This window comes from Benincasa hispida, chromosome 7, assembly GCF_009727055.1.
Source record: "Benincasa hispida cultivar B227 chromosome 7, ASM972705v1, whole genome shotgun sequence".
Lineage (NCBI taxonomy): Eukaryota > Viridiplantae > Streptophyta > Magnoliopsida > Cucurbitales > Cucurbitaceae > Benincasa > Benincasa hispida.
In genome coordinates this window covers 24,823,753-24,840,145 of record NC_052355.1, presented here as the reverse complement: position 1 = coordinate 24,840,145, position 16,393 = coordinate 24,823,753, and the positions used below count along the sequence as shown (strand labels likewise).

Here is a 16,393-nt window from a genome sequence, read left to right as displayed (position 1 = left end):
AAGTGTACAAAATTGTTTGATTGAAATAAATTAACCTATTTATTATTAATTAATTAATATTTTTGTAAAGATTAATTAATAGTTTTAATAAATAATTTATGATGTTCATATATATTACCAAAAAGGGATTTAAACAAATATAATTATGGTTATTTATATACATTTATTTTAAAAGATTATGGTTTTTCATATTAATTTATAATAATAAAATAAATGATTATATTAACATTATTATTAATAAAATTAATTATATACGTCAATCATAAATTTAATTTAAACATATGTATAAAAATTAAATTAACCAATATCAACAAAGAAGAAAAACAAATAAAAGTAAAAAAATAAAAAGTAAACGAGAGAGATAACCATCGAAAATGGAGAAAACCCATCTATTGAGTGATCTTGAATAAGATATCCTCATTCCAAGGTTAAAAACTTGTACCAAACGTGGTGATAAGATATTATTTCTCATTTCCGCCTCTCATTTCCCTTAACCAAACTGTTGTCGTATGAATTTGTTTGAATTAACTAGAGAAAAAATATTTTTCAATGAGAGTATTTCAAAAGATATTTTGAGTGGTTCTTGACCATTTCATTTTTCTTAGAGAGAAAAATACATTTTGGGTTTTTGGTCTAGTTTCTATTAGTCCATAGGTTTCTTTCTTTCTTTCTTTATTGTTTTTTTAAATAAGTCCTTAGGTTTCAAAATATTACACACTTAGTCCATAAGTCTTGAGTTTGATTTCAATTTAGTCCATCAGTTTCAAAATACTACATTTGAAACTTGAGTTTTGCTTCAATTTGGTCCCATGTCTCAAGATTTTAACTTTCAACCTCAACTTTTCACCAAATAGTAACTTTTCGTCTTGAGAGTTAAATCGTTCAAAGAATTATAATTAATTGCCAATAAGAGTGTAACTCGACTGATATAGTGTTTATACTATCAACCTCGTGGTCTGAGGTTCGATTCTCCCACCTCAAAACCATGAAAATGGAAGAAAGGAATATTCCTTATTTCATATTTTGTTAATTTATTTTAATATCTCTTTATTTATATTATATACTATTGTTATATTTTATTTTATCCATATCAACTCTCAAATTTTACATCATAATCCTCCGTTTTCAAAATCACTTAGGAAATATTTGATAGATGGGTATGAGTTGTTGGGTTGGGTGGGTATTTATTACCCATGTTTGTTAAGCCCATAAAGAAAACCTATGGGTTATTAAACCCCTTTTTTACACACTCAAAACTAACCCTAAAAATCAATATATTTTTATTTCTTTCTCTCTTTCATCTTTGTCGTTTGGATTCTCCCCCAGATATGATTATTCTTCTTCTTCTTCTTTTTTATTATTATTTTTTTTATCGTCAAACCTTTGGATTCGCCCAGATTAGTTTGGATTCATCGTTGTTTCGCCCAGATCAGTTTAGAGGATTCACCCAGATCAGTTTGGATTCGTCGTTCGAGTGTTTTTTTACGCCATTCCCCGCTATTCGGTTTCTTTTCTTCTTCCATTTTCTTTCTGCTGCTATTTTTTTGTCGGATTGTTGTTCTATTTTTTGATTTCTTCCCTCATGTTTTCATATTTATCTTGTCCTTTGTTTACATGTATTTTTTCTTTATACATCCTAATCTGATTTTCATTTCAAATTTGGGAGCTAATTTAATAGAGTTTTTGTGTTATATTACATAATTTTTTTTTTTCTGGTTCATAGCTTACTTTTTAATTTTACAAAAAATTGATATGATGATTTGGTTCATTGTTTTTGTTGGATTTCTTCCAAGGACCGATCTTATCTTATGTTATGTTCAAATTCATTCTACTGTCATTTTTGTTGGTTCATTTTACTGTCATATTTGGTTCATTGATTTGGTTTATTCTATTGTCATATTTGTCATATTTGGTTCATTGTTTTTAGTATTTATATTTACTTGACTTTTCTCCAGCTGAACCACCCTGACTTTACTCTGACTGCTACTTACTTTCAACTGACATTCATTTTAATTAATTTCACTCTTTAATTAATGAGGTTAGGTGTACTTAAATGCACCCAACTCTCACCAACAACCAGTTCTTTCTCCCTCTTCTATTTATAGACGACTTCCCCACTCATACTTTTTATATTTCTCCACTGTCTTTCTCTGATATAGTTGTTGGGATTGGTGTCTTAATTCTCCCGGAGTCTCGTTGTTTTGTAAAGATACACATTGTTTAATGAATAAAATAAGTGTTATTTAATTCTGACATTTCCTCATATCCAATAAACAAAACTCTTTGGTTATCTTATGTGAACTTAAGTATGTATATGTGATATACAAGTGGATCATGCCTTAAGTGATAATCTAAATCGGTCTGTAGTATAAGGATTAAGGTGGGATACTTGATCCTGGTGACACTACGGATACGATCCGCTTTGTAGAGGTTTGCAAGTATTGTAAACTACTACAGATGGTAGATCCTAACCATTCGTGTGAAGACGTGGAGCGGGGGTGTCCTATACAAAGAGATTGTATAAGACCTGGACCACGAGATGACTAGACTCTGTATATAATGTCGTTGATACTAGAGACTTGCATCTCACCTAAACGATCACAGGTGACACAACCTCAATCCTGAGTGTTTTGGGAACTCCTGCCTTTGAGGGTTGTCCTTTGATTAGTATGGGTGAGAGTGGCCAGATTGTCAACTCAACATGCCTATCTTTTTGGGGACTTGCCTGATCTGGGAGCTGGGAACTCAATCCACAAGATGGAATTTACTTCTTTCCCAAAGCAGGGATAAGTAGAGAGATTAATCCCTCAAGGGCTGATTTCGGGACTTTAACATAGTGGCCACAACTTCTCTTTGGAAGAGAAGACTCAGTCATAGTACGACTATGATTTATGTTCATTAGAGATCAGTGATACTTAAAGAGACAGATGTAACTGCAGGGGCATAATGGTTATTGGCCCATATGTACTTACGAGCGATATGTGAAGGGTTGTCGCACTGCTGATTGGTTAAGATGGACATATAATATATATGTAGTAAGGAGAGTTCAGCTGTCGGTCTTTAGTAGAGTGCCTAACAGTTAACGGATGGTAGATCCCGTGACTAAAAAGTTTAGTCAGTTATTCACGTACCGTTGGAGCTTTGGAGCTACAGGTCTATGAGATCCCCTTGGTAGCTTGGATTCTGTTGAGGATCAGTTCTTGGTGTTGATTTGAAATGTTCAAATTGACAATAGGTATTTTGATTATATATGATATAATCGGTATGATGTATGAGATACATCTAATGGAGAATTGATGTAAATGAGATTTACATTAAATACCATGGAATAGAAAAAGAACTATGGTTTATAAGTTTCATGAGATGAAATATTAAAACTATAGGTTATAAATATAGTATGATAAGTTAGTTATCATTTATGTTTATAATGATATTAATTATTGAATAATTAATTATTTTTCTTTTAAATAACCAAAGTAGTGGCCGGTTATTGGATCATGGTAACCGTGAGTTTAAAAGAAAAGTGGTTTCCTATTTTGAAAAGAAATTTTTATAAAAGTTTGAAAAAGTATTTTGAGTTTTCTCTCCGCGCAAAGAAACTCATAAAAGTCGTCAAGTAAATACGAATTTACTGAACGACGACTGGACGAGCTAAACGATCGTGCAGGTGCAAGCTAAACGATCGTGTAGTGTTTACTAAATGATCGCATAGCTTTGCTAGATGATTGCTGGCCCAAGGTAAACGATCGTGTAGAGTCTGTATGCGACAGACCGAGATAAACAATAGAGTTAAACGATCGCATAGCTTTTGCTAGACGATTGCATAGCTTTATCTAAACGATTGGGCATCAACCTATACGATAGGTCTCCGCCATCTCCCATTTGCCCAGTCGTGTACGCGATCGTTGTTTCCTCCATTCGTCTGCCTTATACCAAGTCCGAACAGCGCCCACCCTCTGGATTCTCACACTGAGAATACCAAGGTCGCCTTGTTGGTGGTGTCAGTCTCAACTTGACACCGTCGAGGTTTTCTGGAGGCCGTTCGTGGTGCTGTGGAGGCCGTTCGTGTTGTGGAGGAGTTCATGACTGAGGAGATCGTTGAGGACGAGCGCAAAGTGTTCGCGCGGTGTTCATGTAGATTGAGCACTCGTGGTTGTTGTTGCTCGATCAGCGATCGTGCAACAGAGCGTGGAGACGTTTTTGCCTATGTGTGTAGAGTTTGACTCTCTGTTCCTTTGTATGTTACATGCTGTAATTTCTATATGAATTGCATAACTGTTTGTTTTGAAGTCGACTGTAAGTATATGTTCATTCATGATTGTAATTTGGAATAGTCTTGTTCCGCTGCTCATGAAAATCATCGCTTCCGATTTCCTTCAATAGTGTGTTGGTGTTGAAACTTATAAAAAGGTATGTCGTTGTTGGTTACTCCTTAGTTCAATTTGTTTTATTTTATTTCTAATATAACTATCATTATTTTGTGTTTCTTGTAGGGTCCAAATTAATTGTACAAATCATTTCTAATTAGTTTGAGGAGGTTTGTTATTTTGACGTTTAGAGTATCTCCCTTTTTTTTTTACTAAAGTTGGGGACTTTTTTTATTTTTTTTATTTTTTTATGGAAATATGTTATTTGTTAATTGTTGGTCACGTTTTTTTTGGAATACTAGTTCACAAATTTTTTATTAATTGTTGACGACATTATATTTTTTAATTTGATACTTCTCAAATTTTTGATGAATTATTGGTGAAATAGTACTGTTATATAATTTTTTTTATCTAATAATACATTCATTTTCTTTTTTTTTTTTTTCCAGCTTCAATAAGAACATATTCTATACATTTTTGTGTGTTATTATCAAGCTAGTTTCAGGATTAATTTTAGTACGTCTTACTATCGTTTCACAATCAAAATTGATTTTTTTTTTAAATTATGTAATTGTAATGAAACGATGGTATTAATATTATAACCAATGTTTAATTTTTGAAAAATATAGTTTTTAATCGGTGACACAAGAATTAAAGAAATATTGCACACCAATATTCATACAATCGGTTCACCAATTTTTGAAAGTATGGAAAAATGCAGATTTTTTTCTATATACATCGTTTTAACACATCTTTCGGTGAAAATTTGACATCGTTTGCTATTCTTTCTTAATTATGAAACATAATCTGCCAAATACCTTACCCTTTCAGTAACAACTTGTATATCCCTTTCTCTATAAAGATGGATACGGTTGAAGACCTCTTTTCAATCGTGAGAATTATTTTGCACTCTCAAATATAGTTGTTCATAACACTAACCACACTATTAAACAACTACCGAAGGATAGAGAGACAACCGGCATATGTTAGACACTACATTAGGCAGTTGACCTTCTTTCGCCTCATTTACGAGAGTGACTTGGCATGTCGTGAAAGCACCCGAATGGATAAACGTACCTTTAAGATTCTATGTAATATGCTATGCTCGACTGGTTGTTTGGAACCAATAAGATGTATGGACGTCGAAGAGATGGTTGTGATATTCCTACATATTCTTGCACACAATGTCAAGAATTGAGTGGTACGCAGAAACTTTTCGAGGTCTTGTGAGACAGTTTCGAGATATTTCAACGCAGTTCTTAGGGTAGTCTTACAACTTCACACTGTTTTGTTAAGAAAACCAGAACCGATCACAAATACATGCACCGATAGAAGATGGAAGTGGTTTCAGGTACAAAAAGTACTCAGTTTTTTATATGAATACGTCATAAATATGCATGCAACGATAGATTTTTTTTTTTTAATTCATTCTGATCACTTGAGAGAAATAGAATTGTCTAGGTGTGCTAGAAGGCACATACATTAAAGTGAATGTTAGTGTCGTTGATCGACCTCAATATAGAACGAGAAAGGGAGAGATTTCTACAAACGTTATTGCGGTGTGTGATCAAAATGGGGAGTTCATCTTCATTTTGCCAGGGTAGGAAGGGTCTGCAACCGATTCAAGGGTTCTTAGGGATGCGGTTTTGTGACCATACGGATTGAGGGTTCCAAAGGGTATTATAATAATCGTATACGTTATTTAAACATGCGTACATGCCACAACACATGTACATGACATTTCGAAACGTGTACAGGATACTATTACCTATGTGATGCTGGATACCCCAACGCTGAAGGATTTTTGGCGCTGTACAGAGGGGAACGATACCATATCTTCGATTGGCGTGGAGCAGGAAACGCACCGACAACTGCAAGAGAATTTTTTCAACATGAAACATTCTTTAGCAAGGAACGTTATCGAGCGAACGTTTGGGTTGCTAAAGGGGTGGTGGACTATTCTTAGGGGAAAATCATTCTACCCAATACAAGTCCAATGTCAAACAATAACTGCATGTTGCCTTATTCACAACTTGATCACAAGGGAGATGGGAATCAGTGCAATGCTTGACGTGCCCGATGAGGAGAATTTTGCATCAGTTGGTCTTGATGAGGATCATATTGAATTTGTTGAATTATCAGAGGAATGGACCAAGTTCAGGGATGACTTAGCGGTCGAAATGTTTACTCAATGACAAAGAACCTGATTATTCAATGTTCATTGCTTACTTTTCTTTTACTAATGAATGAAATTTAATTATGGAACATTCCAAGTATGTTGTGAAAATATTTTGTGCCAAGACTCTGTGTGAACAAGTTAAATTGGAACATATAATTTCAGCAGCTGTGCATATGTTTAATTTATAGCATATTTTCATTCAACAAACGTATGCATGCAGCATAATGGCAGGTAATGGTTAGAGGCTGTCTCTTATACACATCTAGATGTGTATAAGAGACAGGTCTGAAGAAACAATACAACGCAGTATCATAGATGTTAAGTCTGTCGGGATTCGGCTAGAACGAGGAGTTCAAATGTGTCCAGATCGAGAGGGAGATTTTCGATCTTTGGGTTCGGGTAATATTCTAGAAAAAAAAAATGTACGGGTACGTGTTATAATATAAATATTAATAATGTGTATGTGTATCAATGCAGAGTCATCCCAATGCGAAAGGGATGTGGAACAAGCCATTCCCACATTACAATGACCTCTCCCATATTTGGGAAAGACAGAGTAGTAGGACAATCAAGTGAGGACCCATACGTGATGGCGACAAATGCATTCCGAGAGTTTGAAGATGAGATTCGACTTGGATCACAGGACTGTCACACACATGGGGTTCGCCAGACAGAATCACCATTAAATAAAGATGGAATAGATGAAGAGCCAGCAGAGCAATCTACAGGTAGGGTGAGTGTACCTGCTGAGTCATCTCGAGGCAGTAAGAGGAAGAGGCCATCATTCCAAGTTGAAATGATTGACATCATGAGATCAATTGTTGAAATGCTTGCATCGTGGCAAAAGGAGAAGTATGAGCTGGAGTTCAGGCATCGGAAGGAAGTAGTAAATGCCATATACAACATTGATGGCCTGGATAAGGATGATCAAGTCACCCTTATTGACCTCCTTATCACAGGCATTCAGAAGACTGATTGCTTCCTTGTAGTACCAGAACACGCACAGAAGAGGTACTGTCTCTATCTACTAGGAAGAAACATGTAGACTGACCACATCCCTGTATTTTGTTTATAGTTCTCTTGGATAACAACAAATGGACAATGGACTGTCATGTCGAAAAGAATGATAACTTTTGCATACGTCACGACATGTAATTTTTGTGTTTGTATTATGACACATATATTATAAGTATCGAAAAAAACATATATTTTGTGAATTTTTTTTGGAAACGGCCACATGTTCGGTCGGTTCATATTATTTTTGTGATCTTATGAAAAATGTTACTGTACTACATCACATTCTCACCATCATAATCAAATGAAAGACAATTATTCTATGTACAATTCTAAATATACTATCCATATTATATAAAAATAATATGATATGTGAAATAATAATGTTAAATTAGCAAGATTCAATATATATACATACAATATACCAATTAGTAATTGAGATAATTACCTTCAATATATATACATACAATATACAATATACCAATTAATTGAGCAAATATATTTTGTTGGTATATTTTACCGATTGAAGAGAATTAAAATCATTACAGTTTTTGAAAAGAATATATGAAAAATAATCTATTATGTTCTACAAATTGAGAAAAAAAATTGAGATTGTCCAGTTTATGTCATAAATGATTTGAGAAAATACGTGTATATTTGAAAATTAATCAACAATAGCAAGACATAAAACTAAAAAAAAATAAAAGAATGAAATAAAAACAAACAGAAAAAAATAGAACTAATCTCATTCACAAATAAACTGCATCAGATCCCAACTCAACTCTGCACACAATAATTATCAACTCAACTCAGCAAACAAACACAAACAATTTAACTCTCCAGATAATAATAATTATCAACTCAACTCAACTCTCTAATTTTATCACACACCAAACACATCCTAATTTTCAAAATTAAAGACTTAAAATCAATAACTCGATTCAACCAAGAATGCCTGTAAATGGAAATCATGGTGACAAAACCCAAGTCGATTCAACAAAATCCTCTTAGAATTCGGATTCATCGCTTGAATTGCTAAATCAAAACGCGAAAAAGGAGAAAACTTGGCGCTCAATCGAAGGGTTTTGGCGCCGACGACTGTTCTTTCCTTGCCGCTTGCCCTTCTTCTCTCCGTTCTTCCACTTCGCTCTTCGAATCCTCCCTCACTTCACTTCCCCAGAAGCCAGTTCAGTTCTGGTTCCCTCAGCTCCATGAATGCGCCAATAATTGGTGAGATCCTGCTTTTTCTCCCCTATTTTTCAAACCCAAATCCCCCCATTGCACTGTTTTTCTGTTATTTATTTCCTATTTTTCCTTTGCGAAGATCCGCTGCAGGGAGATTTCCCGGAGGTTATAGAAGAATTTTTGGAACATGGAGTGATGAAATGCATCGCCTTTAACCGTCGTGGTACTCTTCTAGCAGGTACGTAGAAGACTTTGCTTTTGATTTTGTTGTTCTTTTTTTTTTTTTTTTGGCGGGGGGGGGGGGGTGGGGGTGGGGGGAGGAGTTGCTGCGATTGTATCTCAAATGTGTGATTAGGGTTCATGTTTTACTTGTTAATAACCGAAGTTGTTGCTCTTGATGGCTTCATATCATAGAATGGAGCTTTTGTTGTTTCTTCTTCTTCTTCTTCTTCTTCTTCTTCTATTTTCCCACAATCACTGCCATTTTTTGAAGCTAGTGACGAAAATGTTAATTTGTTATTTTATTTTATTTTTGTATGATTGCGAGCAAAAATGAGTTCATGTGGGGGTGTGGTTGCGAGCAAGATTCAATTTTTCCTTCTAATCTTCTTAATTTAGTTAGATTTTCATGTTCTTACTTGCGTTTCTTCTCCTTTTAAATGGACAACTAATTTTGTTGAGACCATTAAATGGAACAAAACCAGGGAAAGGAGCCAAAACTACAAAAAGAGGTTTCGATAGTTAAGATTGAAGATTGAAGGACAAATTTCATTTTGTATCGGCGAAAAACTTGTAGAGATGTTTATCTTATTTTATTGTTTTTCCCAAATTCGTTCTGTTAATGGTTTGATATTTTGCACCTCTTTAATGCCAAAACCGCGAAAGCCACAAGACGTAAACAAACCCCTTTAAGAAATATCACTTTCCCTTCTTGAGGTAACATAACCCATCACTCCCATTGAGCGAGTTATTGCTTGTCTCATTGATGGAAACTGCAGTTATGATGGGTGGAGGAAAAACAGGGTGTGAAGTTCTTTTAGAGGCAGTTTGAATATGCTAGATTATGAGGGGTACACTGTATATGTATAGATCCTGTAGTTTTTTCTTCATATCTCAAAGAAAAAAGTCGAATTATATGTTGTTTCTTGGTTAAGCTCAGATAAACATGTGCAGTTTCACTTTGCGTTTCATGTCACATTGACTGACATGGGTGTTGATTACACGTGTTTCTTGCTTTATGGAAGAAGCCATTTAGGTAATACCGGTAAATTAATATTAATGCTTTGATGATATTGTTGACAGCTGGATGCTCTGATGGAAACTGTGTTATATGGGACTTTGAGACCAGAGGCATCGCTAAAGAGCTCAAAGATAAAGATTGTGTTTCTGCCATAACTAGCGTCTGTTGGTCAAAATATGGCCATCAAATTCTCGTATCTGCTGCTGATAGGTCATTAACACTGTGGGATGTTCTCAAGGGAGAGAAGATAAACCGCATAACTCTGCAACAGACCCCTTTACAAGCTCGTCTGCATCCTGGATCATCTAATCCATCTCTCTGCCTGGCATGCCCTCTCTCATCTGCTCCTATGATTGTTGACCTAAAGACGGGAAGCACAACTCTACTTCCAGTTTGTATCTCTGATGCAGATACGGCTTCTGCTCGAGGCAAAGTTTCGGATGGAACTCCTCCTTTTACGCCTACAGCAGCTTGCTTTAACAAGTATGGAAATCTAGTTTATGTAGGAAATTCAAAGGGTGAAATACTTATAATAGATTACGAAAGAGTTCAGATAGAGGCTATGGTTCCAATTTCTGGAGGTGCTGTTGTCAAGAACATAGTATTTAGTAGACATGGTCAATATCTGCTCACTAATTCTAATGACAGAACAATTAGAATCTACGAAAATCTCCTACCCAATAAAGATGGATTGAAAGTCATTGATGAAATCACGAAAGAGTTCGATGGGCTTGATGGTGCCGAGAAGCTGAAGGCTGTTGGAACAAAGTGTTTAACTCTTTTTCGGGAGTTTCAAGATTCGATCACTAGAATGCACTGGAAAGCACCTTGTTTTAGTGGTGATGGTGAGTGGGTTGTTGGTGGTTCTGCAAGCAAAGGCGAACACAAGATTTACATTTGGGATCGGGCTGGTTATCTTGTAAAAATCCTTGAAGGTCCAAAGGAAGCATTGATTGATTTAGGCTGGCACCCCGTTCATCCCATTGTGGTCTCTGTTTCACTTACTGGCTTGATTTATATTTGGGCTAAAGATTATACCGAGAATTGGAGTGCTTTTGCACCTGATTTTAAAGAGCTTGAGGAAAACGAAGAATATGTAGAAAGAGAAGATGAATTTGATCTAAATCCTGAAACTGAAAAGGTGAGATTATAATTGTTATTTTTCCTGAGTTTTTGGTTCCTTGCCTTGTTATGTGACAGATTTGTGGTTTCAGGTGAAGGAACCTGATGTCAATGAAGATGAAGAAGTTGATATCATAAACGTGGAGAAGGATTCAGCTTTCAGTGATTCAGATGCTTCACAAGATGAACTATGCTTCTTGCCAGCTATCCCATGTCCCGATATTATTGAGCAGCAGGATAAGTGCGTAGAGATTTCTTCAAAAATGATCGATAATAACAATTCCGGATCCCCACTTTCAGAGGAGGCTGGTGTAAATGGTCGCACAACCAATCATGCATCAAGTCCAATGGAAGGTAAAATGCTAATATTTCACTTGCTTAGTTGCTGTGTGTTTCCTTGTATGGATGTTGGTGGGTACATACCATTTACTTATCTTCTTTTCTTTGCTACCACCCTACAAAATGAACCCTTCGATACCCTATGAGTTTCCTTAACACCCAAATATTGTAGGGTCAAGCGGGTCGTCCCGTTAGATTAGTGGAGGTGGCGAAAGTTGGACGGAACATTCACGGATATTTAAAGGAAAAAAAAAAACCATCAACTCAGTTCAGTTACTCTAGGAAGCACAAACATATCACAGCTATATTGCATGCCTGTTGCTATTCTTGTAAATGGTATACGTATATTGGATTCTAGAAGCGAACAAAGATGTCATAACATGGGTAAGGGTATATTAGAGAGAGGGGACAGGGAATGGAAGTATCCGAGCGAACTAGATCTTCTTTTTCCTTGGAATATTGTGTTCTGACTTATATGTAAGGAAAAATTGGAGTTGTATCCTAACGACCATCTCTTTGTCACCTGCTCAATTCTATGAACTCATTCTTTTGCTCTTTTGGCTGGCAAAGGGCCCTTTCTACCAAACGTACCTTCGTGAGTTGTTTTGAAAACTTCTGGAGTATTCAACTTTCATCACGTATTGTAAACTTTTCTGTAGCCTTATCGTAATTTATATTGGTTCCAATCAAACTAATTCTTCTCTTTAACCTTACATAAAATGCATAACTTCGAACAAACTGAACCAACAGTTTCACGATATTTTTCAGTGACTGCTTGGTTCAATCGATCTCGCTTCATTATTCAACAAGTGTTTGGTTTAATTTGCAGTGTTGGACAACACCGATGATGCAGGAGGAGCACGGATGAAAAGGAAACGGAAACCGTCGGAGAAAGGACTTGAGTTGCAAGCAGAGAAGGTGAAGAAACCCTCTAAACCTTCAAGTAGATTGTCTAAATTTAAAACTAAGTCCATGGGTCATCAGGATAATAGTAATGGTACGTACGGTGATGACAATTCTGATGAATAATAGTAGAAAAAATCTGGCTTTATTTTTTAAAGTTTCATTGCATTAAGTCAATTGGCATATTGATCTTGATTCCAATTTCCAGCTGCCTTTATTTATTTTTCAGAGTAAACAGTTTTTGACATTTAAAAGAAAAACCCAAAAATCCGACGAATCAAATTGTTCACTGGTAGGTTTTTCGTGTAGGATTGAACCTTAAAACATAGGTTATGGTGGTTTATGGTTCAACCAACCATTAATGTAATCAAGCCTAACAAATAATTGGGTGAGTAGTCTGTATTAAAATTGAAGAGTTTTGGGTTAACCTAACTTGTCGACTGGTTTAGACATTGAATGTTCGATTCAAAGGGGAAGGATTTGTGTTTGATTCTTAAGTCATACATGAATTTAACTTCATATGACGTCTAAAATTGATTGAACCAAATTTATTTCAATGGTTGAAAATTGCTGCTTGTTGATTTTTTTTAGAATAATTTTTGTTGAGATGTTTTTAATTTTTGTCTTAATTATTCAAATATACCATGGTTTGAATCATTATGTATTGTAGTTAATAAGTGCAGAAAAGGAAAGTTATCCCAACTCAGATCGATGAATATTTCTATATAAACAGCAGAAATTTGGCAATGCAAATAATTATTTGGGGATGTTTAAGAACAGAAAAATAAGGGGAACAATTTATACAATATAAATAACAAAATTTTTAATATTTTTTTTATAGAGATTGATAGAAGTCTATTAGTGTTTATAAGTAATAGAAATTATATCATTGGTAGACGACGATAAAAGTCTATCGGTGTTTATTAATATTTTTTTACCATCTTTGTAAATCGTTTGACATTCATTCTATCTGTAAAAAATTTTCTAATTATTTTTAACTTTTAAATATATTGAAATTTTATAATTGATTTTATGTTTACATTAATATTATTTTGTATTTTCTATTCAGTATTCACTTCGAATCCATGAATGTATAGAAATTTTAACTAATTAACTTATTTATAAACTAATTTAATTATTTTAATAAGAAGTTTAAATTAATTTTGCCGGTTAAATTTGAGTTTAAAACATGAGAACTAAATATAATTGGTGGATAGCCTTTTGCGTCATTTTATTCATCCGGTATTTAATATAAGTCTTAATCATTTCCTTATCATCTTAAGATTTAATAAAAAAATTTACATTCTTTTTTTACATATATTGATCGATAATATGATTGGGTACTAAATAAAGGTCTGAAGGCTTAGTCTTATACGATAATATTAGTGATAATAATGACAAAGCAAACACTTAATTATCTCCCATAATTCTAGATGGAAAGAGCAACATGTTCATTAATTAATACCAAGTATTTTTTTTAAAAGTTCAAGAACCATTCACTTTTGCGATGATAATTAACTGATTAACTCATACCAATATATTATTTCATATTCTTTTTAGTTTTATTAATATAAAGTTCATTAATCTTACTTATTTATCATGGACTTTAATTGATATTTCTAAATTAATTCTTCATTGGCGACAATTTAGGCTTCATTTAGTAACTATTTTTGTTTTTCGTTTTTTATTTTTGTAAATTAAGTCTATTTTCTTCCTATTTCTTACTATGATTTTCAATTTTTTAAAGTATAATGGATGAATTCTTAACCAAATTCTAAAAATAAAAATAATTATATAAAAGCTACCTTTTTAGTTTTTATATTTTGGCTTGATTTTTTAAACAATTGGTAAAAAGTTAGATAATAAAAGAAGAAATTTAGAGGTGGAAGTATATCTATAAACTTAATTTTTAAAAATAAAAATAAGAAACCAAATAATTATCAAACGGAACTTTAGTAATAAAATTCAGAAAGTATAAAATTCTCTCAAATCTCCCTATTCGATGTACTAAATTAAGATAGTCTTGCTTATCTTTTGAACAAGAAAAGAAAAGAAAAAGAAAGAAAAGAGTAGGCTTGCATAATGTAAACTTTACTTGTTATTTAATTTCATAACTTTTCTTAAAGATAAATATCAAATCTTCAATTAATTAAACCAAAATTCATTATCGTTGACTAATAAATTTGATAATTAATGATTACTTATTCTAAGTATGGAACTTAGTTATTTTGATTTTTTTTTAGTATAATTTAAAGTAGAGAGTTTGAACTACAAATCTTATAGTTACCAACACATTTATATGTCAATTGAGCAACGTTTGGTTTAGCTACTTTTTTTTTTTTTTTTTTTTTTTTTTTTAGAAAGAGCTATTTTGATTCTAATAGCTTAGCCAATTAAAGACATACTTATAAATTAATTAATATTAAATATGTTATTTGGTATATATACTTGTGAACTGCTGTACTATTTTAATGAGAACTGCTGTACTATTTTAATGAAAACTGCTATATATATATATTGAAGAAACGATACTAAAATTTGACGATAGTGATTTTCTTAAGAAATAAAATATATGTGATGATCACGTTGTTTCTAAATAAATTATAATAACGTTTAATTGTCGGATATTCTAATTAATTAATCTCAAAAGTTAATTTTTCGGAAGTGATATTCTAATTAAAAGGCTTGCCGTTAAAAACTTAAAATATTAATGAAAAATAACTTATCAGTTAATAATAAAAGTTTTTTTTTTTTTAAATTTATTTATTTAAAGTAAATAAATGACAAGCACCAGCGTTTAATTCTCCTATATTTAATTCACATGTCCAACCACTCACAAATCACATTTAATTCAACTCTCCTTCTTTGACTCTCAAATTTTATTACAATACCCATGCCCATTCATAAATTTTATAGGTTAGAATATCATTTTCATCTTAAAAAAATTTGTTGAATTTTAATTTATGTAACTTCAAATGATGAATTTTAGTTTATGGAACGGAAAAATATATTTTTATTCGCTAAAGTTCCATTTAGTAACCATTTCGTTTTTTTTCTTATTTTTTTTAAAATGAAGTCTATATCCTTCCCATTTCTTACTCTGATTTGCAACTTTCTTATGTACAATAGTTGAATTCTTAGCCAAATTTTCAAAAGTTATTTTTGTTAGTTTTCAAATTTTGGGTTGGTTTTTTAAACTATTGGTAAAAGATAGATAGCAAATGAAGAAATTTGAAGGTGTGAGTAATGTCTATAGGCTTAATTTTAAAAAACAAAAACAAAAAATAAAATAATTATCAAACGGACCTAAGATTTTTTAATCTAGTTTTCATTTGTTATTTAGATTTCAAAGAAATAAGGGGAAAAATTGAGTTAATAAATCACGTTTAAATATGTATACTAGTTTCTCATTGCAAAAATTATGGATTATTGGATAAATTAATTATATTTAAGATTCTTCTTATTTATTATTTTTAACAATATTATGAATAAACTAGTTGTGATTAGACATATATCTCATTGTAAATAAATTAGAGGTTCGAATTCACCAACACTATATTTGAAATGAGACATCTGAACCTCTTACCTCTTAAACGAGGATATACATTATTTAACTAGACATATCTTAGTCGTCTGATAATAATTAAATATGAGTATTAACCGTTCAACAATAGGTTATATGACATTTTGTTGTTAACTCATGGCTATGGCTTGAAAAACGTGTTTTGGTTTTTGGTCATGATATTGATGACAAAAGTCCTTGTCTAGATATAATGATCAATGAGCAATTTCTTCGACTCTATATGCATAACATTACACTTGTCCATTGTAAATAGTCCCCACAAACTCATATAAAAATATTTACTCCAACTTTGGTCATTATTCTATGAACTCATTTTGATTCTATATGTACAAGATTCGATGTCTTTTAAAAGGTTTCAAAACTATCGAGAAATCTTTTAGATTTTCAAATGGAAATTCAGATAAAAAATAGTTATGGTGGTGACTTAGTACAAAAATATAGATTCCCAACACTATTCTACA

The 16,393-nt window shown here is 32.8% G+C and overlaps 1 protein-coding gene across 1 annotated transcript; it reads left to right on the top strand.

Annotated features, from left to right (window-relative positions):
• The first annotated feature begins 8,501 nt into the window (after positions 1–8,501).
• On the top strand, positions 8,502–12,776 carry LOC120082216 (protein RBL). The gene is made up of 5 exons (XM_039037495.1): positions 8,502–8,790; positions 8,885–8,983; positions 10,048–11,126; positions 11,200–11,461; positions 12,276–12,776. Exons 1-5 carry the CDS (start codon positions 8,772–8,774, stop codon positions 12,473–12,475), a joined length of 1,659 nt encoding a protein of 552 aa, XP_038893423.1. The 5' UTR covers positions 8,502–8,771; the 3' UTR covers positions 12,476–12,776.
• The last annotated feature ends 3,617 nt before the right edge of the window (positions 12,777–16,393 follow it).

Coding starts and splice junctions, on each gene's coding strand:
- LOC120082216 (XM_039037495.1), top strand. Junction 8,984..10,047: donor TCGTGGTACTCTTCTAGCAG/GTACGTAGAAGA, acceptor TATTGTTGACAG/CTGGATGCTCTGATGGAAAC. Junction 11,462..12,275: donor TGCATCAAGTCCAATGGAAG/GTAAAATGCTAA, acceptor TTTAATTTGCAG/TGTTGGACAACACCGATGAT.